The sequence below is a fragment of the Equus przewalskii genome, chromosome 1 (assembly GCF_037783145.1).
Source record: "Equus przewalskii isolate Varuska chromosome 1, EquPr2, whole genome shotgun sequence".
Classification (NCBI taxonomy): domain Eukaryota; kingdom Metazoa; phylum Chordata; class Mammalia; order Perissodactyla; family Equidae; genus Equus; species Equus przewalskii.
The window spans coordinates 1649507-1674721 of NC_091831.1; the positions used below are offsets into that span (position 1 = coordinate 1649507).

A 25215-nucleotide genomic window follows, 5' to 3' on the forward strand; every position below is an offset into this window, starting at 1 on the left:
CAGAGGGACGTGAATTTCGGTGGCTTTCCAGTTCTGTGTGCTAGCAAAGGGCTGCAGTAGCCCGAGGCAGGTCGCCGAGAGTCACAGGTGTGGGCCGTCAGAAGGAAAAGAACACCAGAGCCAGGACAGCACACAGACGCAGCAAAGGCTTTCTGCGGACAGCACACCACGCAGCTTGGGAGGAAGGGGCCCTTTGTGGAGGGCCGTGGTTGCACGTCTCAGGGCACACGGTCCACCTCTTGCACCACGCACATCCACTCCTCAGGCTTCTGGTGCACCCCTCTTCTTGGGAAAACCTAGATGAGGAAGGTTGGCGAGATGAACAGCCCTGTCACCCCTGGGGCCCGAGCTGACACGCATTTCCTGCATCCTCCCACATCCGCTCTGGTTCATTCTCTGCCCCACACTGTATCTCTGTTGGTCTTGGTCTATCAGTGGTTCACCTCCTGACACGACCTGGACCCTCTGCCTCAGTGCTCTGAGCATCCGCTTGCGTTCCCTTTTCAGGCCGGAGTTCGTGCATGTGTCCACTGATTATCCACATTAAGCCAGGGAACACTAAGATACAGCTAGGGGAACTACCTGGTCTGTTTTGGTACAGAAGCTTCATCTCTCCTTGATGATTAAGGTCAGTTACCCTGCCAGGACAGGGACTCCTTGGGGGAGGCCTGGTGGCAGGGCAGGTACTGAAGAGGAGGGAGCTGGGGGATCCGCAGAGTCCCCTCGAGTCTTCATCCAGGTGTTGAGCTGCACATGCTGCACACACGGTGTAGGGACCACCAAGACTGGGGAAGGAGCAGGCAGAGCCGTCCTCAGCGCCCACACGGGGCTGGGGTTGGTTCCTGGTGCACCAGCCAGCAGCAGACCCTAGTAATGCACGGGATCACGTAGAACCCTCCGAGGGGCATTGCCTTGGGGGTGGGGGAAAATCAGCTTCTTCCCAAACCCAAAGAAGCCTGTCAAGGTCTGTGCTGCTTTCTTAGTGGGAAGAGGTGCGAGCTAAAGTCGCTTATCATGGCCTTGGAGGGGATGTCCCAGCGTGGCCATATCGCTAGATCCCTAAAAAGCTCACCAGTAGCAGCGGCTCCGGAGCCCTGGCGAGGTTTATCTCCACACTCTGGACGTGTGCGTTATGAGGCCATGCAGAGTTCTTGCTACTTCCTGCTCCTCCAATCTAGTTGACGTCACACCATCAACACAGTGGGTGCGGGTAGGTGTCCAGATGACCAAAGTCTTTCTGACTGTCTGTGACAGAGAACAGGGGGCTGGACTGAGCCCTGGGCGAGACCATGCACGTGCAGTTGTCCATCTCAGGTGAAGGCCGGCTGGATCCAGTCCTCCCTGTTGGTGGGTGTTGAGAGAAGAATGCGTTTGTCAGATCAGTGGCTGCATGCCTCGCTCCAGAGGCTGTTGACCTGTTCTGATAAGAGTCTGTGTCTGGCTCAGCAGCTACACTTGGAGCGGCCACGAGGCTCTATCTGCCACGGTCCCCTGTCATCTGCCACGAGCCTGGTGCCAGGCTTATGAATTAAATGGGAAAATAATGGGGAGCAGTGTCTTGTGTCCTCAGAGTTGAAAGTTAAAAGCTATGGTAATAGCTGGTGCTTCACAGGTCAAGGAACTAATGTGAGAGCTCTGTCAGATGCAAACACGTCCATCTTGACCGTGCATTCAGCAGCTTGGGAAAAATAGCCCCTAGGTGGGTGAGTGGACCCCTCGGTCCCCTGTAAGATGGATGTGGGCCAAGTGTTAACTCAGACCCTGCATCCAGCAGACTTCGAACCATCTGGGTATTTCTCTTGGGCCTGTGGGCAGGTATTCAGAGAAACGTCATGGGCACCTTTGGGAGGCCTGGGGAATCGCTGCCACATACCTTTGCTGTGAACCAGCACGGCCTTCCTTACAGGAACCTGCCGCTCCTTCTGCCGGTGGTCCTAGGTCTGAGAACTGAATTAGGTCTGGAAATGAAGAGAAGAACTGTGACTTTCCATTAAGGTGGCCGACAGCAGCCTTCTGCTCGTGCACCCTTGATCTTGCTGTATGTGCGTGTGTACACGTGTGTGCATGTGTGTGTGCATGGACTCTGGCTGTCCGGCTCTGACCCCAGGAGCACCGTGACCTGTTGGACATCATCTGCATCCCAGGGTCCAAGTGCCTGCCCTCCAGCCCTGCCTTCTGTCACTTTGGTTACTCCCACCTGGTTGAGTGCAGCTAAGTTGAGTTAAGGCTTGTTATTCTGCATGCCGCCATCACCACCACACCAGGGGCTCGGTTCTGTGTCTCTGGTGGAAGACAGACACTGCTGGGCTTCTCCATGAGGCCATGCCCTTGCCAGCTCATTCCCACCATCTCGCTGGAAGGAGCATCCTTTGGGCCCTCCAGAAGAACACGGTCATCTGAGGACTCCTTGGGCCTTCAATCTTGAGTCTGTTGACCCATTCTAGCTGCCCACGTCTCTGAGATTTCGATCCCTCTCAGCATTCTTCCAAGGCCTTTCTGGAATCTTCACCTGGGCCATCATTTCTTCCAAGTTTGCAAGAGCCACTGTGCAGTGTATCAGAACCCACTGCAGCCACTCTTGCCGGGGAGTTACTTCCCGAGTTGTGGAGGCTGCCCTCACATCAGTGGACCCTCCCTATCCAGCGCGTCCTCCTGGCTCAGTGAGTCACCCCCGTCTCACCTCAGCAGGTCCGGCACCCCCCGAGCTGGGCCATGCTGTTGACCTGGTTGTTGTTCTGAAGCTAGGAGGGCAGGTGCAGGCAGATCTTGAGGGAGCAAGTGCTGTCTTCCGTGGCATCTGCTGTGGTTGCAGCTCTGCATCATTGCAGGAATTTGAGGCGGGGAGGCTGCTATTCTCGATCAGGGGAAGGGCCCTTCTGCAGCCTCAGAGAGAGCAGAAGCAGCGGGGCTAACACGCCACGTGCATCCCCCCAGAAAGCCCATGTGCATTCCCCCAGACAGCCCACATGCATCCCCCAGATGGCCCACGTGCATCCCCCAGACGGCCCATGTGCATCCCCCAGACGGCCCACGTGCATCCCCCAGACGGTACGCCCCCTGAGTCTCCGATTCCAGCCCCTTCCCTATCAGGGCCTTGGCGTGGACACAGGAAACTTCCTGAGGCTGGGTGCAGCCTGCTGTGAGGTCCCGCTGCTCTCACCTCTCCGCCTGGTCTCCAGTGTGCTGCCCTGGGCCACAGGATGGAGCATCTCCACACTGGGCCCAGCAAAAGCAATAAGACCCACGTTCATGTAATTACTCCTTCCTCGTGTCCCCCCAGCGCCAGAGCTGTTGTCACAGCCAGTGCATTCTTCCACTTGCACCCTCTCCCAACTCACTGGGGTGAGGGCCATAGTCATTCGATCCCACGGCCTGCCAGGGACCTTCAGCACCCCACGTGCTGCCAAAGATGGGTCCGTCCTCAGTGACTGGCTAGTGCGGGGTCCACCTCCAGAGCCCATCCTGAGAGTCTGCTTCTCAGGACAGCCCCTGCGACCGGCTTTCTCAGGGCAGGTTCCTGGCAGCAGACCCTAGGACAGGTGACCTGGAGGATCACTGGGTGGGGGGGGGAAGGGAGGGGAGTGAGCCAAGCCAGCTATGGCTTCTGGCCAAGTCTGGTCCCACAGACAGAGCTGTCTGTCCGTGTCAGCATCCACCCCAAGGCAGTCTACCATTCCCGGGCATCCTGTGGTCACTGGCTGAGGGCTCCCGGGAGAAGCAAACTGCCAGGTGCTCTGGCTGCCTGAAGGCACAGTTCCTCCGATGGCCTGGAGGCAGGTCTCCCTAGAAGGCCACAGGCGCAGGCCACGGGAGGAGGAGCAGACCCAGCAGGAGGGGTGTTCGGGAGCCCCCCCGAGGGGCTGTGAGGGAACCAGACGGTGTCCACTATAGTCATTTGTGTGTCTTTCTGACTAACAGGAGAATGACTACCTTCAGGACTGCCTTGATGCCATCCAGCAAGACTTTGTGATTTTTAACAGAGAAAAGTGAGTGTGTGTGTTGGAGGCGGGTTATGGGGGCAGAGAGGAGTTTGTGGAACTGGGCCAGGGTTTTCTTGGCCACACAAGTCCTGGGCCCCTGCAGCCATGTGGCATCAGTGGGCCTGGGGAACCACCCCCCCGGGGGAATCTGACCAGCAGTGCTCGAGGAGGAGGGGGGGAGGTCCCCGTTCAGGCTCGTGCAGGAGGGGCCCCTGGGAACTTTTAGTTCCAAACTCAGGTCAGTGGCCAGACTCTCCTAGGGAGACACCCGGGAGGCTGCCCAGATGAGGGCTGATGGCTTCCTGGGTGGCCCTATAGAGTCACATCAATTCCCACCCCTCAGTCACTCACTCACTCATTCACTCAGCAAACCTTCACTGGGTGCCAGGGACTGTGAGACAGAAAGGGCACAGCTGGCTGGCAGGGAGATATGGCAGGCCACAAATAGCTGAGGCCCCTGTCACAGCAGAGAGAAGGAGCCCAGTGCTGTGGGGCCTGGGTGAGGAGTGGCAGAGTCAGGCACAGAGGGCTTCCTGGAGACGGTGGCCTTGAGCGCTGGCCTGGCAGGTGAGCAGGACCAGCCGGTGCTCTGTCTTGCCTTGGTGACCAGGATGATGTGTGGGCACTGGTTTAGAATGCTGGCCACCATCCTGGAGGTCAGAGGCCTGGATAAGAACAGGACTGAGCCAAGCTCTTTGAAAAGCCTCGTTTCAGATTGGTGGCCCCCGCTGCGCCCTGGCCATGTTTTTCTGGAACAGTCTGACTGCTGATGCTGCTGACCCCCAGGACTTGCACTTACACTAGGCCTCCTTTCAGCTTCTGGCTGGAAACAAACAGAGATGTGCCAGCCCCACTGCTCTGTGCCTGAAGGCCACAAACAGTCAGACAGAGGGCACCACTGGGCTGAAATGCCGTGTGGCCACCCCACGTCCACCCTTGGTGTCCCGCTGGGTCAGCACCTCCCAGAGGGGGGTTCCGCCCTGGCAGAGATGCCTGGCACCTGGTCCGTGTTTGGGGGCCCTTAAGCTGTGTTCCCGAGGGACACATTCCAGGAGTCCTTGGACAAGTCGTGGGCCAGCAAGAAGTGTCCGGGGGCCGCTGGTGAGGCTGCATAGAGCCCCTCCCTGTGTTTCCCCACACAGGCTGAAGAGGAGCCAGGATCCCACGAGCGAGCCCCTGCCGGCACCCGAGGCAGGGGACACGGCGGAGGCCTCGGTGGACAGTGAGGGGGCGCGCCCCGCCCTGCCCATGTGTGGCTCCATCTGCCCGTCGGCTGGGAGCGGCTAGGCAGCCTCGCCAGCCTCTCAGAGTGCCAACTCAGGTTGCGTTGGAGACTCAGGGCTGCCAAGGGACAGCACGCTGGGGCAGTGGGTGGAGTCCCAGCTCGTCCACCCCGGATCCAGGCTGGTGGCCCCCCCATGCCCTGGCCATATTTTTACTGGAACAGTCTGACCGCCGAGCCTACCCTCGGGCTCCAGGTGGCACACGGCAAGAGGCTGTCCGTGTGGCGGGGGTTGGTAGGCAAGGAGGGTGTGCACCACCTGACCACTCCCGTTACCTGCGATGGTGGAGGGGGCACGTGGCCACCCGCCCTGGCCTCACCTCGGGGGGGTCACGGAGGCCAGAGCCGCATGGCGGGACAGGCGCTCTCGTCTCTCACCACCTCTTGGCTGTACATAGCCCTCGTTGCCGGCCGTGCCGTGGGCTGTGCGATGTCTGTGAGCTTGCTACCCCGAGCTGCGGGGTGGCCCAGGGTCTGCTGGGTTCTTGTACATCAAGGGGGGAGGGTCGCAGGTGTGAAGGTGAGGAATGTTTTATAGACGCCAGCTGTTCCAGCAATTTCTGCTGTGTTCTGTATAGTTTTCACTCTGAGAATTACAGTAGGGGAAGTGCTCATTGTCGAGTGCTCTGCGCGTTCTGTGTCTGTGGGGCGGCCGTGCCCAGTGCCTGCGGCTCAGAAAATGCTCGTCATCAGTCCGCACAGTTCCTGTGGGGGCAGAGCCCTCAGGGCCCCAGGCCCCCACACGGCCTTGGGATCGGTGCCCTTTCACTCACTGAGGTATAATTGACATCAGAAGCTCAGCAGTGTGTGCACATGGGGGACACAGGGCCCCAGTCAGCCCCGGAGAAGCCAGGGTGTGGAAGTGGGCAGTGGTACAGGATGCCCAGTGGGTGGTACCGAGCCCCGGAGAAGGTTCCAGGTGGAGACCTGGTGATGTCAGAAGCAGGAACAGAACAAGGGGGGTTTGGGGGTTTGTATGAACCTGCAAATCTAAGCGTGCATTTTAGAGACCCCAGAGCACAGCTTGCCTGCTTCCTGTGTCAGTGGCAGGGATGTGGTCTGGCTTCCCGATCACCCACTCTCTCTCCGGGGGAGAGGGACAGTGGGGCAGTGGACCACGGCCTTGGCAGAGCCCCAGGAACCCAGCTGAGGCCACACTGACCAAACAAATCTGGGGCAGAGGGAGCCCCCCAGGAATGTGGCAGGACCACCAGGATGGATCTCCTCCAGGGGGCTGCCCTGGACCAACAGAGCTTCAGGAGACGCCTGGATTCAAAGATGGGGCGTTTGTGTTTCCCCAGAGAACATAGCTGAAAATGCTCCCTGGTCACCAGGGGCCAGCATGCTTGGTGATGCCGGGTGTGGGGGGCTGTCGCTGACTCTTCCCGGCTTGTCTCCCCAGTGACCGTAACCATCCTGCCCTTGGGGCAGAGACACCCCTTCTGGGAGCACTCCACACCTGCGGTACAGAACTGGCACCATTTTTATGAGAGAGGCTGAGGCCAGGAGGCCAGCCCAGCAGTTCCTCCTTCTGGAAGGTTCTGGGGTAGCCCAGCCCGAGGTTCTGGATCAGAACCTCTGCTTTGAGGGGTGCAGGGCCAAGGCTGCGTGTGTCTGTGGAGGGGGCGTCAGTCTCAGGCCAGAGCCACACCTGTCGACCACCCACTGGCAATGCTGCCCTGTTCCCTGTGCTTCCTCATGGGCCAGGCTGCCCCTCGACCTTCTGCTGGGGCGGCTCGGGCCCGTCCAGTCAGGATGTGGGCAGAGGTCCTCCCAGCCCAACCTTCTCCCTCTGAGCTTCCGGCGTGGGTCACATCAACGTCCCTCTGACCCTCTGGCTGTCTCTGACCGGCAGGCCTGGGCTTGGGCACGGTTCTCAGGCCCCCCCGAGAGGAACAGCCCTGCCCCCCCAGACCAGCCCTGCACCTTCCCCAGCCCAGAGGCCCAGCAAAGCTGTCCTTTCCGGGGGGTCTTGAGGTCCAGCTTTGCAGTCAGCACGAAGCCAGGCTAGGCAGAATGTCCCCGAGGTCCACGCATAAACCACTCGTGCGGGATGGTATAGGGGCAGAGAAGCCAGGCTCTCCACGCACCGGAGGCTTTGACCCAGACGGCTTTAATTGACCCTTCCCATCAGACTGGGGTGACGGCGTGGCCGTCCGGGCTGTGGGTGGCATGCAGACCCCTGGCTACAGTTGTCCTCACCGCACAAAACTGCTGGTCTAGTAAACTACCGGAGTGCACACTTAGTCACAAAAGGAAGGCATCTCAGCTAAAGGATCCTAAGTTCCCCTGGACACGGGCTACTACAAAAGCAGAGGTTTGGTCCTTGGAAAAGTGTGTGAGTCCGCAAGTCCTGCAGGAAGCCGCCGCCCTGTGCGACATGCCTGGTGGGTCCCTGAAGTCACAGCAGCTCTGGGGCGGGGCTCAGCTCACGGCCTACACCGAGGTGGAGGGGGGACAGGCTGCACCCCCGGCCACGGGAGCAGGCAGGGGAGCTGGGGGCTTCACAGGGCAGTGATGTGTAATGGGGAGGAGGGAGCAAAGGCCCCCAGCCTTCCAGCCTGTTCCGTGCAGGTTATGAGGCCCCCGGTGGGCGCCCCGTCTTCATGAGGCATGTAGCACCTGGGCTCGGGGCCACCTGAGCCATCCCCACCACCATGTCTAGCCTCCTTGCCCTGGCAGTGAAACCTCCCCAAGTTCAGCTGTCTCCTCATGGGGGCGCCTCGTAATAGACCTGGGACCCCAAAAGGAGAGTTTCTGGGGAGGGGAAGGTAAGGCCAAGCACCTTTCAAAATAAGTTCAACAAAGGGAAGCTAACTGAGCTGAGTGGTCCCTGCTGCCGTCCGCCCCGCGGGGGCAGCACCAACTTGCTGGCACCCAGCTGGGACGTCTAGGACAGCGAGGTGATGTTGGAGCGTCCGCCAGGGGGCGCCATGATCTTCTGAGCCGTGCGTCTAGCAATGTGGTCGTCGGCCTGAGATCCTGCAGAAAGGCGGGCAGTGGGTGCGGGAAGGTCAGCGGAAGGCGGGTGGGGAAGGGACACAGACGCTGCTGGCCCCACCAGTGAGGCCCGGACTGCAGAGCTGCCTACCCACCCACTGTGGGTCCCTTATGCTCCCCAGACAGCCGTGGCAGGGAGACAAGGCAACCGGGCAGGCGTTCCCATCACTGAGGCCTTGGATGCGGGGGAGTGAGGCCAGCATTTGTGTTCAGCTGGGGCCTGGAGGTCAGTGTTGACCCTCCAGGACGCCCATCCCGAGGAGCACAGGCTAGGCCAGTCCTGTTCGTCCCTCCTGTGGGTCTTGGGCTCACCCTGCACAGAGACCCCCATGATGGGAGAAGGCTGTCCCTGGCTTTTAAGACAATGCTGGATTTGAAGGGGACCTGCCCCTGGCCCTGCGTCCCCAGGAGGTGACCTCCATCCTCTCCCCGAGGGGGAGGATGAGACAGGACATCAAGGGGTGGGCTGGCCCCCACCAGAGGGGTGGAGAGAGGAAGGGTCTGTCTGGTTTGCAGGGAGAACCCGGGGCTCAGAGCTTCTAGAAGAATCTCAGTCACACATCGTGCTGGACCACAGCCAAGACCTGACCAGGGGCCCGACTCTGGTGGCCTGCACGCCGGGGCCACCTGAGCCCTCTGAGGCATCCCTGCATGTCCCCGAGCACCCACAGACCCCTCTTGATGTGCCTCGCATGTGATGCAGGGCTGGTGGGGCTGGCTGGGAGCCATGATGGGCTGGAGGAGCTGGACTCCCACATGGCACTGTGTCCCCGCAGAGGCTGGGCATCCCATGCTCACCCCTGGGCTCAAAGTCACAGCCGCCTCCTCAGCATGGCTGGTTCACAGAGGGGGTCTCACACCCTGGGGCAGATGCTGGGGCAGGAAGGGTCTTACCAGGCTGGGCCCACACACCTGAGCTCTTTGCAGGGCAATGGGACGAGGAGGCCCAGCCCTGGTGGCTGCTCTCTGTCTGCGGCCAGATGTGGGCAGGGGCTAGCAGCCTTCCCAAAGCTCACCCACCCAGCACAGGCTGGGCCCTGGTACCTGAGGCCCTGCGGCTCCAGGGGCTTCCTGTCCCTCAGGATGCTCCAGCGGAGCCCCCAGTCCGCCCCCAGGCTCCACTCACCAGACAGGCTGAACCCCGACTGGTGCAGGTTGCGCACGGGGGGCACTGAGATCTTCCCTGGGCAGGACACGCGGGCCTGGGCGCCGCCCCCCGGCTTGGTGGGCACCATCACCTCATGGACTGGCCCGTCATAGAGGCCTCGGGGTACGCCATGGATCTCCGCCAGCTGCGGGGCGAGGAGGCGGGCGTGAGGGGCGCCGAGCCGGCCCTGCAACTGGAGGGCAGGGGGCTTCCGCCTAGAGCCTGCCCACTGCATTCTGCCGGGCTCAGAAACTCCAGGGCTCCCCACCAATGAGGGCGCTCATCCTGCATGCTCGGACACACACCTGCCTCCCCTCCTACCTACACACACGTGTGTGCACACCCCTCCCTGCACACAGGCGTGAACACACTCACGTCCGTGCACACACCACCTCCTTCCCTGAGGCTTGTGGCAGTACCCTGGCTGGAGCAGCACTGCTCACACACGGCTGCCTGCAGAGGAGGCCTCTGTTTGCAGTCGAAGACTGGCCCCAGCACAGTCACTGCCTCCTCAGTAGCCGTCGTCCTGGGGCCCCGGCACAGCCCCACTCGTCCCCGAGGAGGCCCTGAGAGGGAGGCCCTGCATCCTGTCCTCCTTGGAAATGGCCCCAAAGTCAGAGGCATTTCCCAGCAGCCACTACGATGGACCAGTGGTCCGTGGATTGAAGCAAAACCTCCAGATGTGCTTGTGTTTCCAGCTGGCGCCTCCCTCAGGATTTGTGGCTTGGACTCATGGCTGCCTGGTGAGCCCAGACTGGGAGGTCACAGTGGGGCAGAGGCACGGGACGAGAGCGAGCGAGTGGGGGCGTTGAGCCCTGAGGACAGGGTCTGAGTCCCACCACTGTCCCTGCTGCCCTGGGTGTGTGACTAGGAGCAGGCCTTGCTGGCACTTTTGCCCATCAGGTGCCCTGGGCGAGCGAGGAGCCACTCTGCCTGGCTGCCTGCTAGCCTGGGCGGGCAGGGCTGACCAGGAGGAGAAAGCTCCTGCATGCGGAGATGGCCTTGAACCCCACGCCCCGCCTGGTTCAGGCCTTACCCTGCTGCGCGCCTTTATCCTCTTGTAGACGAAGTCCGGGAATGTCTTCCGAGGGACGAAGCGGCCGGCCCCCGGGGTGGCGAACAAGTTCCCGTCCTCCAGCACGACCCTGCCCTGGCTGATGACCACCACCGGGGCCCCGCGGCACTCGATGCCTTCGAAAATGTTGTACTCCACATTCTGGGGAGATAGGGCCAAGCATCCAGCACTGCAGCTGTGGCCCTCCCAGCCCTCAGAGCACCCTGTGAGCCGAGCAGCGTCCTCGGAGGCCCGCGAGCCTGTTTCAGACCCCTAATTGGATGCAATCCACTCGGCTGGGCCAGAACTCAGAAGGAACAGGCCCCAGCCGAGCGCACCTGGTCCTGAATCACAGGCCTCTGAGAAGGACAGAGGGGAGGGGTGTGAGCCTGCAATAAGGTTAACTCTCCCACAAGTGGGGTGGGCCCCTTGTCCCTATGATGGTCAGCACTGGGATGAGCAAAGTAGCTGCTGCCGCCTGTGAGTGCCACCCCTGGAACACTCCAGGGAAGGCCACGAGGAGTTCCCCAGGCCACCGCCCCGACTCAGGGAGCAGGCTTCTCTTACCAGGTTGTGGCTCTTGGCGGAGATGATTCTCGTGGCCTTGGGGTTCCATATGACCAGGTCCGCGTCGGAGCCCACAGCCACTCGTCCTTTCCTTGGGTAAAAATTGAAGATCTTGGCTGCATTTGTACTGGTCACAGCAACAAACTCATTCTCGTCCATTTTCCCCGAGACCTGAGAAGCAAGAAGGCCGAGCTGAGGGGGAAGGGAGCGCCCTTCCCAAGGACCCGTGGAGGCCTGGTCTCAGGGCTTCCAGGGACACGGGCCCCTGCCCTCCGGGCAGCGAGCAGCATCGGAACCGCGCTCCCAGGTGGAGGCACTGTGCGTGTGAATCAACAGGCCCCTCTCAGTCACGCGGCTGGTCTGCTCCTTCCTGTGCACGGAGCCTGGTCTCTGTGCTCATTCGGAGGGTGAACAAATGGTGAAGCTCCCACAGCAACGTCTGTGTCCCCTGAAGGACGTGACAGTCTCTCTGGGGTGGCCAGGAGGCCTGGGGAGGTAGGGCGGTGGGGGAAGCCCGGGGTCGGGCTCAGCCCAGGGAAGAGCTCAGGGCCGGGGTGGGGTGTGCAGGGGGCAGAGGACACCAGGCAGGGCTTTCCGAGTGAGACGGAAGTCTAGGGAAACAGGCGTTCTAGGAGACCACTAACACGCAGAGTGCAATTCCACCGGGGACGGGGGCCCGCCCTCCCTGAGCCGTGTGCACAGATGCATTCTTCATGTGCCATGAGAACCGGGGCTGTGTGGCAGCCATGGGGGTCTCCTCCAGGCGGGCGGAACAGAATGTCTGAGGGGCCCTGGATGGCAGCGCTGGCAGGGGTGACACCCCAGGCCCACGCGCTCCGACCTCTATTCCACGCTATGAATTTACTGGCTAAGTGGCTTCCCTTTCTGATGGACCGTCAGAATTCGGCTGGCGCCCCACTCCTGGTGGGTGCACCGTGTGCCCCCTTGTACTCACCACGCACTTCTCCCAGACCACGCACATGCGCTCCTCCACACCGTTGGTGCCCTCAGGGATAAGTGTGAAGTTGTCTTTGCCGACGGCCTTCTGGGCAGTGGTGAAGGTGCAGTGGGCACTGCCGGTCACCTGGAGGTCACCGCTGAGAACAAGCCGGGCTCAGAGGAGCCCAGACGGTCCCGGTCTGCCTCACCCCGACCCTGGCCAGCACGGCCCATGGGGCCCAGAGGTCATCTGAGAAAGCCACGCTGGGCAGCCCTGGTGCCTCAGCGTGGGGGACACGAGGGCCCAGGGTTCATGCAGGAGAGGCCTGGAGCTGCCAGCAGGCTGAGGTCAGGGCGGGGCATGGAGCCTGCAGGCCACTCTGGGGCCACCCTGGGTCAGCTCCATACCTGGACAGCAGGGAGGTGAGATGGTCTGCGGTGGTGGGGTCGGGGTTGATGGGGGGCGATGTGACGAAGGCCGCCGCCTTCGCCCAGTTCTTGCTCCAGTAGTGTGAGCCGTCGGTGCCCAGGCTGGCAGTGATGGGCTCCCCAAACACGACCACCCCTGCAGTGAGGCCCCGTGAGAGGCGCCCAGCCCACCTGCATGCCCTCGGGACCCGAGCAGGGCGGAGGCCTCGGCACTGCGCTGCTGATGTGCCCCAACTGTCCCTCGCCTTCCCGACCCTGGACAGCTTGTCCCCTTATTTTGGGGCACCTGGCCCTGGTCAAGCACAGCTGGCCTGGGGCTCCTCGGGGGGGTCGTCTCCACACCTGCTCCCTCACACCCCCCTGCTGAGGGTCAGGCCTGTGGGCACCCCTGCTGGACCACAGCTGGAGCAACACACGTCAACTCAGACCCCGGGCTCGTCTCCTTTACCCACCGCCTCCTCCAGCTGTGGGGGTGCCCTGTGGGCAGAGAGCACCCAGCCCTTGGGGCAAGCACCCCAGCTACTAGATGCAGGAGGTGCCCAGTGACAGTAATGTGGGGCTCCCAGTGGGGTCAGCTGGGCAAGGTTCTAGTGCACATGGAATCAAATCTCACACACACACACATGTGCACGCACACACATACAGTTCTCACTCCTGTGGAAACAGGGCCAACAGGCCACACGGTCTGCTTCAAGGCCCCCTGGTGAGCAGCTGATGCTCCGTGGAGACATAGACTTGGGCCCCCTACCCTGCACAGGGACCAGGCACTCGCCTCTCCCAAAGGCCACACCCCTGCTGTCCTGAGAATGAGGTCCCCACCACAAAGAGGCCAGGCAGGGCGGCAGGCTTATTCTCTATTGGGCCTGCTTTGTTCTGAGCCTCCCTTTAGCCAGCAGAGCCCCCGGGGGACTGAGAACATGACTCCTGACCCCGACAGAGCCCCTCCCCAAGCGTGTGGGGTCCAGGGCCGCACACTCACCTCTGCGTTTGGCTTGGGCAACCACATCGGCTGCACCCTTGCTCATCACCTTGGTGACGTACAGGGGGCAGTTGGCCTGCTTGGCGATGGTGACGGCACGGTACACGGCCTCAGCCTCCACCTGGGGATGTGCGGGTGCTCAGGCCACACGAGGACACAGGGGCCTCCTGACCAGTGGGCACAGGACACCCAGAGATCACCCATAAATCCTGGGCCCAGGGAAGGCACTCCTGGGTACGTGAGGACGCCGGTCTGGGGCTTTGTGCCCAGGATCTGGGTTGACCCATCAGCCCCCAGGGCCTGACCACATGGCCTTCTCGGCCCTTCAAGGCCCAAGGGAAATACTTTGGGGTAACCAGTGGTCATGGGGGCACAGGAATCTGGTGGGCGAGGGCCCACTGATTCATGCACAGTGTGGTCATAGCCCTGCCCAGGCGATGAGGGCAGGGCCGACCCCAGGGGAAGGTGGCACACTGGGGTGCCCTCTCAGCAGGCACAATCCTACCTCCTCAGGGTGGCTGAGCACGTGGCCCTCGGGGCCGGTGATGCCGAGCTCCAGCAAGCGCTTCTGCTCCTAAATAAACCACAGGACACCACGTTCCAGCCAGGTGCCCCCAGAGCCCTGGAGAGCTGTGGCCTGGCCATGAGGTCCACAGCCCAGGAGACCACATCCCCAAGATGAGTCCTGACCCCAGGCCTCTCACGTGAGCCCTGCTCCCCAAAGTGAGTCCCAATCCCACACCTCACGTGAGCCCTGTTCCCCGAGGTGATTCTTGACCCCAGACCTCACATGAGCCCTGCTCCCCGAGGTGAGTCCTGGACCCCCAGAATTCCCAACTACAGGGAACTCAGAATGGAGGGGCGAGATGGACATTGGAGAGGAGGACTTCATCTCCCTAAATTATAGACGAGGGAAGAGGCTTGGAGAGGGGCAGGGACTTGCCCAAGGTCATAGGCTCTTTAGTGACGCGGCCAAGACCACCCCACAGTCCTGCCCGCCATGCTGTGTTCCCCATTGGGGGCATATCTGGGGGTGTGCAGTGGGGGCTTGCATAGTTGGGGTGGACCCACGACGTCTCCCGTCAGCACGCTCACCCTGGAATATGTGTGCCATAGCATCCCTCACATGTAAATGAAGACACAGAGCCGAGCTTTGACGTGAGAACGCAGGGGAGGCAGAACCCCTCCAACCCTCATAACTGGACTCCTCAACACTGGTGGGGTATCTCCCTGGCATTCTCTGCCCCCCGCCTGTATACTGAGCTTGACCCACGACATTCTGATGGTGTAGCCTGAGCCTGGCCCCCGACCACAGAGGCATATGCAGTGCCCGACGACCTCATGGTCAAATGGAAGGATGAGGACCTGGGAAGCCCACACGCCCTCCCCAAGTGTCATCGCCTTCTTTCGAACGTGGGAGCTGGGCAGAGTCCCAGGAAGTTTCTCTCTGGGTTGGGATGTCAGGAAGGTGAGCTGTGTGTGTGTGACCTCCCACCAGGCCCCATGAGGAGCCCCTGAACCTCCTGGGTGACCCGCAGGGTCTGTACCTGTGGCCGCTCCAGCCCAGGGGAAAACAAAGGAGCAAGGAGAAAAACTCAAGGGTGGGACCCACAGCCTGGGCGTCCCACCCACAGCCCTGGGTGCCCCACCCCAAAGCCCCGGGTGAGGGAACGGAGTGGGGCAGTGGGAGGGCCCTCCCCAGGTCCTTGGGCTGTGACTCAAGGACAGGCCACTAATGCAACACATGCACTCCCTGGTGAAAGGAACACAAGTGTCCAGCTCCCAGAGTGGGCTGCAGTCCCTGGGGAGAAGGCACTGGGAAAGCCTCAGTTCCCATGAAAAGACATTTTGGTTTTGGGGAATTTTTGATAAGAAGTGTGATGATCACAAAAAGATCTGTGTTCGGGCCAAAAGCCACTCAGGCTCCCTTAACTCCCTGCTTGCTTGACCTTTGACCCAGGGCAAGCTATTTACTGGAATCCATTCAATATTCCCGCCCTCAGGTTTGTGGGATTAAATGCTCACATCTGATTGTCTTAGGGTCCCCCTTGCACCCCCGCCCTGGCCGCACCTCCTCCACGATGTCCCCGTTCTCTGCATGTACTTGGGCCACGGCTCCCAGGTCCCGGATGATGCTGAAGATCTCATACATCTGGGAAGAGAGGCGCATGGGGGCCGTGTGGGGCTGCGTCTCTCCCAGCGGCAGCCTAAGAGACTCCCACACGTTCCCTCCTCTCGGCACCTGCCCTTACCTGGCCGTCGGTGCACTGGCACCTGTCCTTGTATGCCATGAAGACCAGGAAGGAGTTCACACCTGGAGGAGAGGCGAGCCGGTGGGAGGCTCGGCCATCATCAGTCAGACGCCCGGGAGCCTTCGCTGCTCCCCCATCTCCAGAGGGGCCGGGGGTGGGGCAGCCCTCTCCCATGGGTACCTCACCAGCTGCCACGGCGACCCTCGTCCGGTGGCCCCCACATACACTCACCAGCAAGCCAGGAATGGGGGACGGAGTGGGACCTAGCCCCTTCCTTGTCTGCTCCTCATGCTCCAGGGTCAGGAACCAATTTTTCCCCAGCAGCAAACACAGGTGAGGCCCCCTCACAACCCCTCAAACCCCTCACAAACTCTCCTCACGTCCCCCCACCCCCACACACCCCCTCACTAGCTGCCACCACTAGGAAGGAGGGAGCAATGTGCCTTGGGCTCGCTGCCTGGGTCCTCCCTGGTCTCCACAGGCACATGGCCCGGGCCACAGCATGCTGAGTGGCCCTTACTTTGGCCATCTAGCCCATCACTTGCCTGCGGGGGCCTCAGAGTCGCACCCTGCCAGGCCCTGGCGCACAGCACGTGCTTGGGGGACCCACTGTGGGGGAGGCAGGTTTCGGGGTCCTCAGCCAGGCTGGGCTCTCAGGAAAAGCAGAAGGAACAGGCCAGGCTGCTCATGGCGTCAGGGCCCAAGAGGAGGAGGGTCAACCTCTCTAGGCTGGGCTCTCCTGTGGGCAGCCAGCACCTCCCCACCTCCCCCAGGACTCGGAACCAGACTGGAGACCCATCTGAGCCTGAGGCAGCGTCCCGAGCCTCCCACCCTCCAAACCCCCCCAGGCCCGAGGCCCCTCCCTCCTCCCTGGCATCTCACTGGGTCAGAAGTGCTAATGTGAGGAGCTAAGGCACACTGTGGGGGAACTGAGTCACCCCATGCCACACGCACCACTGCAGGTGATAACCTTTCCAGGGTGTCTGATGGAGGCTGCTGGTCAGCATGCAGGCCAGCCTTGGACACTGCCTAGTGGGCCAGGGCCAAGGGCCCACGTCTGGCTCTGCTGGGAGCAGACCCCGCCCAGCACTGCCCCAGAGTGGGAGGTGCTGCAGGTGACTGGTTTCTACCTCTGCTCTGAGACGCAGGCCCCCCCCCCCCAAGTACAGTTACGAGTACCACCAGGATGGCAGAGCTACTGCTGGAGTGAGGCACAGAGGCCAAGAGCCTACCCTGCCAGGCCCCAGGTAGGGAAGGGGTTCCCGAGGACCAAAGGCCACTGGTGTGAGGACAGACACTCTTTGGGAAGTGGCCTCCACAAAGCCTCCTTGCCTCCTGCAGGTCTGCAGACGGGCAGGTGTCTCCTGGGGGTGAGAGAGCCCTGTGCCTCCTGGGCCCGGCCAGGGGCTGCAGCCAGCAAGTCTGGCACCCTGGCCTGCCAGCCCCGCATAGGCTTGGACCCCATCCTGCCATTCCAGGCTGTAAACCATGGACCACACTCGAAGCTGGATTACCAGGATCAGTTACAACGTTCATCTAACTTTGTCAAATCCACTAGGAAACTTCCATGTGGTTTTACCTTCAGGACTTTTGATGAAAAAAAGTTAAAGTCTGTTTATAGACTGGCCTCTTTCAGCACAGGCAGCAGTAGAGGATAGTAGGTTTTAAAGCATTCTCCTTCTAGAAGGATCTTACGATACTAGGAAAATGCATAGTCCTTCTCCTTTGCCCAGGGCCAAGAAACAAAGGACCAAGACAGGAGCTGTGACTCCCACGCCCTTCTGCGAGGAGGACGGTCACAGGACGTGTCCCTCAGATGTGGGAGGTGGAGGGCCTCTAGTCCAGATGCTTGGGAAGCAGGGCAGACCTTCCTCAGAGAGACTCATTCACCTTCCCCCAGTTCCTGGCCACCTGCCCTGGGGTCAGACGCATGCACAGTCCAGCACAGCCAGAGGCCAGAGTGGGTGTCCTTCCCTCCCGAGACCAAGGAAGCCCAGGTTCCTGCGCCCACCCACCCCTCCAGCCACCCCTCAGTCCAGCCGCGGGGGCCGCTGCTCACCCTTGTCCTTGACCAGGGCCTCCAGCTCCTCTCTGATGCTCTCGTGCCAGCGGGGGATGTCCACGTGCAGGGAGTAGTCGCAGCAGGCCCCGCTGTCTGCTCGCTCCCGCCACTGCTCGTAGGCCGCCAGTAGGCTCATACCCGTGTCGGGGAACACATGGTCCACTGTGGGGGGCAGCGCAGTCAGCTGAGCCCCCAAACCCGGTCACTGGGAGCCACCTAGGCCTCCAAGGGAGACTGGTTTCATGTTCCCGAGGGATCAGAAATCATGTTTGACAAGAGCAGAGGAGGAGCCACGGGCAGTAAGCCCTGAACTTGCCCATGGGTTCTGTGCAAAGAGGCATTTTCCACCCCACGGCCCCCGGCCTCCGTCTGAGCAGAGAGACAAAGTCTGGGTTCAAGCCACCCCACTCCCTGATGGACATATCTCACCCCAAGGAGCGCTAGTGGCAGTTAAGGGCCTTAACCTCCAACACAGGTGTCCGCCTGAGTGAGGCACACCTGGAGGGCAGGTGGAGGCAGGAGCTGGAAGGTGCCACTGTCTGTGGTGCTGGACCCAGTGAGCCCGCCCAGGTGCCCCACTGACTGCACACCTTGGACAGTGCCACCCATCCCCTGCGGAAACTGCGAGTGCACGTGGCCACTGCACTGGCACATGACCGCTCCCTCCCAACCTTGTGTCCAAGTCTGAGCACTGCTCACAGTACCTCCTGGGTGCAGGGAAAGAGCTGGGAGTGAGGGTGGTCAATAGAAATGCGCACCCACCCCAGGGTCACTGGCAAATGCTGTGCCTTCCTCCAGCACTTCCCACACAGGGCCCCTACACTCCCACAGCTCAGACTGTGGACCCAGGACCCCATGGGAGGGGGTATCCCCCGTCCCTGCCACCCTGCCAGACCTTCACAGCTCCAGCTTGGGGCTGGCAGCTGAGGAAGGCAGACAGCTAGACAGAGCCCAGCCCCATGCCTGCAGCATCTCTCTGTCCTCATGGCGACACATCATAGCTTGTCTGATGCCTCAGCACTGGCATGAGCAGGTGACATCAACCACGAAGATGTCCTGGCCAGGTTGGGCCACCAGTGACAAGCATGAGCAATGGCCTGCAATGACCAGTCTCCTTAGTCAAACGAAAAGATGGACCATCGTTGCTTTTTTTCTCACTTTGTGGTTGAGTAAACAAACCAAGCCATGGTTTTCACAATGGCTAAATGTCACTTTGTGAAGTGGCCAGAGTCCTTGGAGTAGCCCTTTCTGACGGCAGCAGTGGCGGCACTTACAGCGTGCCAGGCACAGCCAAGCAACGCACAGGCCCTCACTCAGTCCTCACGACCTTCTGAGGAGGGTCCTCCTCTTCCTCCTCTCACAGACTAGGAAAGCAGGGCTTCTCGAAGTTAGCCCAGTTACCTGAGGCCACGCAGCCAGCGCATGGGGGGCCAGGGCTCCACGACGGTACAGACGTCTGCACTCAGCACTGCTGAGCTGGGGGCCTCCCAGGCCGTGAGAGAAAGGGCCCAGCCCAGAGGTCCCATCTTGGCTTCGGGGCTGACCACGAGCCAGCGCATGGGGGGCAGGCAAGTTCACCTCACAATCTGTTAAAGAGGCTTCTCTGCTGAGCTCAGGGGTCTCATGGGGAGGGCACACGAGCTGAAGCATGTCAGGATGGTAAAGAGCCAGCACTAAAGAAATGGTAACTCTAGTGGCTGTTGATAGGATAACAGTAAGTATTTTCATCATCCTTTTTCTAAAAACACAGCCTCTGTCTTTAGCTCTTCTCAACAGGGGCCGGAACTTGGTACAGAACGAGCGTCGGAGGTGTGAGGTTCAGGGGAATGTGTCTGACGTTTCAGGCAACACAGCCTCTCTGCTTGCCCAAGGCATGTGGGTTTTATAAACCTGGAGAGCTGCTGGCTGTCCAGAAAATAATAAATTACTGGGCACACATCCATTTGCTCTAGACGGAATCTAAGAAATCCCAGGAGCATTTCCTCCTGGCCAAGGCATGACTCGGAGTGAGAAACACGGGTAACGGAGAACACTCCAGGGCTTATGAGACTGAGCTATAATCAACGGAAATAGGACTGAGAAAAACTCCTGCGACACACACCCTGCTCAGAAGACTAAGACATGGGACGGGCGCTCCCCGCTGGCAGACACTCACATATCATGGTGGTCCCTCCTGCTAGGGCGGCCTTGGTCCCCTGGCAGAAGTCGTCAGCTGGGGTCATGCCAAGGACAGGCATCTGCAGCCTGGTGTGCACGTCGACCCCACCTGGCAGGACCAGCAGGCCATGGGCATCGATTGCTTTGACGCCCCCAGGGATGATGAGGTTTTCTCCAATTTGTCTGAAAGCAACAAAGAGAAATTTCACTGGTTATAAAGAGCCTGGATCAGAACCTGAACGGGCTCCTTTGCAACACTGCGGACCTGAGAAGCACGTGTTTGGGCACCTCTGCTGGAGGCAAAGGACAAAATGGCCAAGACTTAACTGGATCAGCCCCTGGAGACTGTCAGAGAGCAGGACACCCCATTCAGTGGCTCAAGACAGTCACCATGGAGGATCCAACCTATGGACATGGCGCTGCCCTTGTGGGGTCCCCTGGCAGGTCAGTTGACTAGTGGGTGGAGCTGCTCGACAGATACAAGCAGAGAAGCTGATAGGGGTGGTCAGGAAACATTTATTACGCACCTGCTGTGAGCCCTGCATCGTCCTAAAGCTGTGATAACTCAAAGACAGGTGGAGGCCACTGTCTTATTTTGGAGAACTTACGACTAAGTGGAGAGATTCTGTTATCACAAAGGCTTGGGCTACAGCTGTTTCCAGAGAACAGGGTTTTAGAAAGAAACATTTACATGGATTTCACCCAAAAGTAAGCTTCTGGATAACGTGTGATCAATGTGCACATGTATGATCTATTAAGAAATCTGAGGCAGGGGCAGGCCCCGTGGCCGAGGGGTTGGGTTCGCGTGCTCTGCTTCGGCAGCCCGGGGTTTTGCCAGTTCGGGTCCTGGGCCTAGACATGGCACCGCTCATCGGGACATGCTGAGGCAGCATCCCGCATGCCGCAGCTGAAGGGATCCACAACTAAAAATGCACAACTATGTGCCGGGGCGCTTTGGGGAGAAAAAGGAAAAATAAAATCTTAAAAAAAAAAAAAAGGAAATCTGAGGCAGAAACTTACTTTATCAAACCGTCTTCTACATACAGGTCAGCGTAAAAGGACTGGTCGTCATTCACAATCTTCCCACCTCTGATCAGAAGGCGGTCACTCTATTGGAAACATATGAAAACTGGATATGTTTTCTCCAAACTGAGTTACTCAACACCACCTTTAGTAGGACTTCTTACTCTGGAATTAAGACTGAAACATTAGGGCACAATTTGCATACACAAAAGCGAACACTGAAGACTGCACTGCGTGCCATCCCCCAAGAATGGGGTGGAGGGTGCACAGAGGCAGCCTGGCCTCGCCAACGGCACAGGGATTAACCAGGACCAGCTGCCCACCTCGTCAAGGCGGGCCAGCGTTAGTGGAAGGGCATCAGCACAATGGGTCATATTTACAGCTTCCCATTTATCACCGAATTCATAAAGCCCAGGCTGAGGGAAGAGCTGGACAAAGCCTTGCAGGGTCCGGCTGGCCTGGAAGGCCCACCCCTCCTCTTCCACCCACACCGAGGCAGCTCCTGGCCACAGCTGGGCTTCGGTTCACACCAGAATGGCTTCGGCCTGTGGTGGTGCCGGGAGGCAGAGGTACAGCAGCGCCCCAGCAGGCGGGGCCCCGACCCCTGGGAAGGATGCATCCCCACGGAGAGAGATGGACAATAACGAGAAATCACACACAAGGCCATCACAGACTGTGACAAACTCAAGACCACAAGGAGGGTAACATGACCGATGACAGGGAAGGAGGTGTGGCAGCTTCAGGGATGGAGAAGGGCCTTTCTGAGAGGCTGATGCTGGAGGTGACACAGCCAGGGCAGCGTTCCAGGCCAGGAAGCTGCCAGTGCAAAGGCTCTGAGGCAGGAAAGAGCTTGAGTTGATTTAGGACATGAGAGGAAACTGGGGCTGGAACCTTCTGAGGGGAGGGGTGAGAGGACCAAAGCCAGGGGTGGGAGGGCAAGGCATGCCGGGCTTGGGGAGTCCGTGGGCTGCCAGTGGGGGGCCTCAAGCAGGGGTTTAAGCATGGTCTGATGGGTGTTTAAAAGACATCATGTTGGCTCTGTGTAGAAGGTAGACCATGGTGTTCAATGATGGAAACATGGCCATCTCTTGGGCAGTTTCTGAGGTTGACCAGGTGAGATGAGGGGCCTTGGGCCAGGATTATGTGGCCTGATGAGAAATGGACTCCAGAGGGGCTGGGAGTCACGTGGGTAGGAGCTACTGATGGAGAGGCCATGGGGGTGAAGGGCCAGGAAGACATCGGGGTGACCCAGGTTCTGGTGCTGCCTGGAGGACACCAACAGGTGAACAAAGGGTCAGGGAGCAAGGATAGCTCTTGGTGGGCCACCCCCCACAGCACTGATCTGTGGCACCAGGTGGGGGTTGATCCAATGCTCGCAGACGTAAAACCACTTCTAAGAATCCCACCAAATGGTCCAGAAGGAGAGGAGTTAGGCAGAAATGGGGGTGTCATGTAATGGAACTTTACGTGGCTGTCAGGGGTGACGAGCTGACCTTGGAGAATAATGGAGAGAAACACAAGAAGGGAGCAGAAAGGCAGAGTCAGAACGATGTCGACAGGACACGGCTTTACAGCCATCTCCTCCATCATCCTGTCCGAGCCTCAGCCCTCCCTATGACGTGCCCAGGCGGGAATGACAGCTGCGTTTCCTGGGGACCGTGCCTGGGGCTCCCAGGTGTCCACCCAGAGGCCAGGCCAGGACTCCAGCCCGGGTTTCTGGCTGTTTACACACTATCAGCCTGATGCCAAGAGAATCAAATTGTGCACTGCAATTAGAAGAACTCCAAGAAGCTACTGAGATGATAAATGATTCATTATTTATGAGCCTTATTACGTTATTCTCTATTCTTACCGACATCTAACCATTTGGACTGAATTCTTAGGATTCTGCTGATTAAAGGTAAAACCACCGCCCATAGTCTACAGAAGGGTTAGCAAACTGCCACAGCCCGCGCAGCCCCCCACTGGCCTTACATATCCTGGAGCTAAGAGGGCTTCTACATGTTGTGTTGGTTGAAAAACACCAAAAAAAGAGTATTTCACAACTCATGAAAATTATATGAAATGCACGTTTCAACATCCACGGCTAAAGCTGTGCTGGGACACAGGCACACCCGTCCGTTCCCACACTGTCTGTGACTGCGCTCCCGGCAGGGCTGAGTAGGGACAGAAACAGTACGGCCCACACAGCTGAGAATATCCAGCCCACTGGGGAAGCCTGCTGACTCCTGGGCTACAGTATCGCCCATTCCCAGCCGCTGGGGCCTTCCCACCGAGCCCTGCAGAGCCTCACTGCCCAGGCCCCCCGGGCCCTAGACCCAGCCCTGATTGGTCACATCATAACTACCCACTTTGCCCAGCTTCTGCAGCCAGTGTTTAGACCCTGCCTGCCTTCCCTGCAGTGTTCCCCCTTCAACAAGCCCCCCCCCCCCCCAGTGGACCAACTCATTGTCAAACAAGCCCAAGGAAAACCAGCAGGAAGAGGAAGGCTTGTGAGGGAAGAGACCGGTGGTCTGGGTCCCCAGCTCTCCCGCCCCATGGTTTTCAGGCCCCTGGACTCAGACTCTGGGTACCTTCCTGGCTTTGGAACCAAGAGGAAAAGGTAACTGGGTGGGGCCCAACACTCATCAGGATAAGGGTGGAAGTTTCCCTAAACCAGCCACCTTTCCTCTGACCACCCAGGGATTGGGTCATCCCATCCCACCCCCACCTCCCTGCCAGCCACCAGCGTGCTTCCTGCATCAGACAGGACCCTGGGCCAGTCTCAAGGCAGGATGCTCAAGGAGGTGCTCCTTCATCCCTGAATATCTCAGGAAATGAACCTGCAAAGCCACGGACCCGCCGCCCTCCCGCTGAGGCCAAGCCCAGAGTTGAGTCTGAGACCCGAGGGCTCCCCCGCCACCGTCCAGCTGGCGCCCAGGCGCCTCCCGCCACCCCCACCCCCCTCCGCCGGGCTGCTGGCGTCCTGGAGGGGGCGGCTTTGTTTCCTGGCAGCCGGGGGTGGACGTCGAACCTCCAGCACCGGTGCGTGTGGGTGCCGGAGGATGTCCTCCAGACCGCGGGGCTGCCGGGGTCAGCGGCGACTACTGAGCGCTCGACTCCCCCGGGGTCTCCGAACTCCGGCTCCATGGAGGGGTTCGGGTCGCCAGGGCTCCAGGCCTAGGGGCCGGAGCTGAGTCGCATTGTTTCGGACAAAGAGCTCCGGGCGCGGCGGTGGCGCGGTCCAGGGGGCGGGCGCCGCACGGGGAACAGCATCTCCGGCCTCGAGGCCGGGCCAGGGGTACCAACAAAGGGCCGTATCCGCCCGCCGACCCCGAGGCAGAGCTCCGAGACCGGATCCCGGCCCGCCGGCCCGGCCACCGCGGGGAGGGAGGGACTTCTGCGCCCTGGGGAGCAGGCCTTCCCCGGTCCCGAGCCCTCCTGGGCGCAGAGGAGGTCCGGGAGAAGCCGGCAGGGCCTGGACCTGTGCGTCCGGCTCCGTAAGGGGGTCCGGCGCGGCGCTAGCGGGGGACCCCGGCGGCGCGGGAAGGAGCCAGGCGAGAAGGGCCAGCGCCGGGACAGGGGCACGCGTGGGGACTGGACCTGGAGGGCAGGGGACCCGGCGCGGGGCCAGGAGGCTCCACGCCGGGACCCTGAGGCTAGGCCCCGCCCCGGGCGGCAGGCGCAGGGCGGAGCGGGGGCCGGGAGTCGGGCTCACCGTCATGCGGGGGATGTTCTTCTTGCCCTGGAAGGACATCTTGCTCCTCCGGCCGGCGCCGCCGCCTCGGTCGGCCCACGCGGCCTGGCTCAGGCGGGGCGGCCTGGAGGACTCGGGCGGGGAAATGCGGAGCCCGGGCGGGTACGTGGGGGCGCCGGGCGTCCAAGTGCGAGCGCGCTCGGCCCCGCGCGGCTCGGGTTCCCGGTCCCGCCCCCGGCCAGGCCCCGCCCCGGCCAGGCCCCGCCCCCGGCCCGCAGCTGCTCCTTTGCCTTCGAGCCCTGTCCCGGCCGTGCTCAACACCACGACCACCACCCCCAACTCCCCGGCCCCAGACACCTGCGGCAGCCACAGGCCGGGATCCCTGCGCCCCGGGTCCCGCGGGGACCGGCAGACGCGTGCAGGGTGGAGGAGGGGAGGAGAGCGTTGCGACAGGTCCCGGCCAGTGTGTATGTGGAGTTTGCACCTCAGGAACGAGGGTGGGAGAGATCCAGCAATGTCCTGCCAGGCTCCGCCTTCGCCCCTGCCCAGCCGAGGGCCCGCTTCCCGGTGACCCGAGAATCCAAGGCAACGGGGATTGAACCCAATCTCAAATCCAGTTCCAGGCACTCCAGGAGCTGGACGCTGTGTGAGAAGGTGTCTCTGGCCAA

The 25215-nt window shown here is 60.7% G+C and overlaps 2 protein-coding genes and 1 long non-coding RNA gene across 5 annotated transcripts in view; 1 reads left to right on the forward strand and 2 right to left on the reverse strand.

Moving 5' to 3' along the window:
* The window catches only part of STK32C (serine/threonine kinase 32C), a 101439-nt gene extending 95563 nt beyond the window's left edge, over positions 1–5876 (forward strand). For both annotated transcript variants that reach the window (XM_070633438.1, XM_070633515.1), the window contains exons 11-12: positions 3919–3986; positions 5123–5876. In XM_070633438.1, the coding sequence (XP_070489539.1) occupies positions 3919–3986; positions 5123–5267 (213 nt within the window). In that variant the 3' untranslated portion in view covers positions 5268–5876. The remainder of the gene's footprint in view (positions 1–3918; positions 3987–5122) is intronic.
* On the reverse strand, positions 1073–2883 carry LOC139085554 (uncharacterized). Its single transcript, XR_011543922.1, has 3 exons — positions 2198–2883; positions 1874–1958; positions 1073–1341 (listed from the first exon to the last, which is right to left on the reverse strand). It is a non-coding gene; the product is annotated as an uncharacterized lncRNA (long non-coding RNA).
* Positions 5877–7356: 1480 nt separating the features above from the next.
* DPYSL4 (dihydropyrimidinase like 4) lies at positions 7357–24811 on the reverse strand. 2 transcript variants are annotated; one of them, XM_070633260.1, is made up of 14 exons: positions 24569–24811; positions 20869–20957; positions 19847–20031; positions 17689–17853; positions 15630–15691; positions 15449–15529; positions 13883–13951; positions 13378–13498; positions 12378–12534; positions 11986–12127; positions 11031–11201; positions 10446–10625; positions 9389–9554; positions 7357–8244 (listed from the first exon to the last, which is right to left on the reverse strand). In XM_070633260.1, exons 1-14 carry the CDS (start codon positions 24605–24607, stop codon positions 8153–8155), a joined length of 1719 nt encoding a protein of 572 aa, XP_070489361.1. In that variant the 5' UTR covers positions 24608–24811; the 3' UTR covers positions 7357–8152. The 2 variants fall into 2 exon arrangements, with proteins under 2 accessions (XP_070489361.1, XP_070489426.1); XM_070633325.1 differs by lacking the exon at positions 24569–24811 and adding an exon at positions 23885–24541.
* Between the last annotated feature and the right edge of the window lie 404 nt (positions 24812–25215).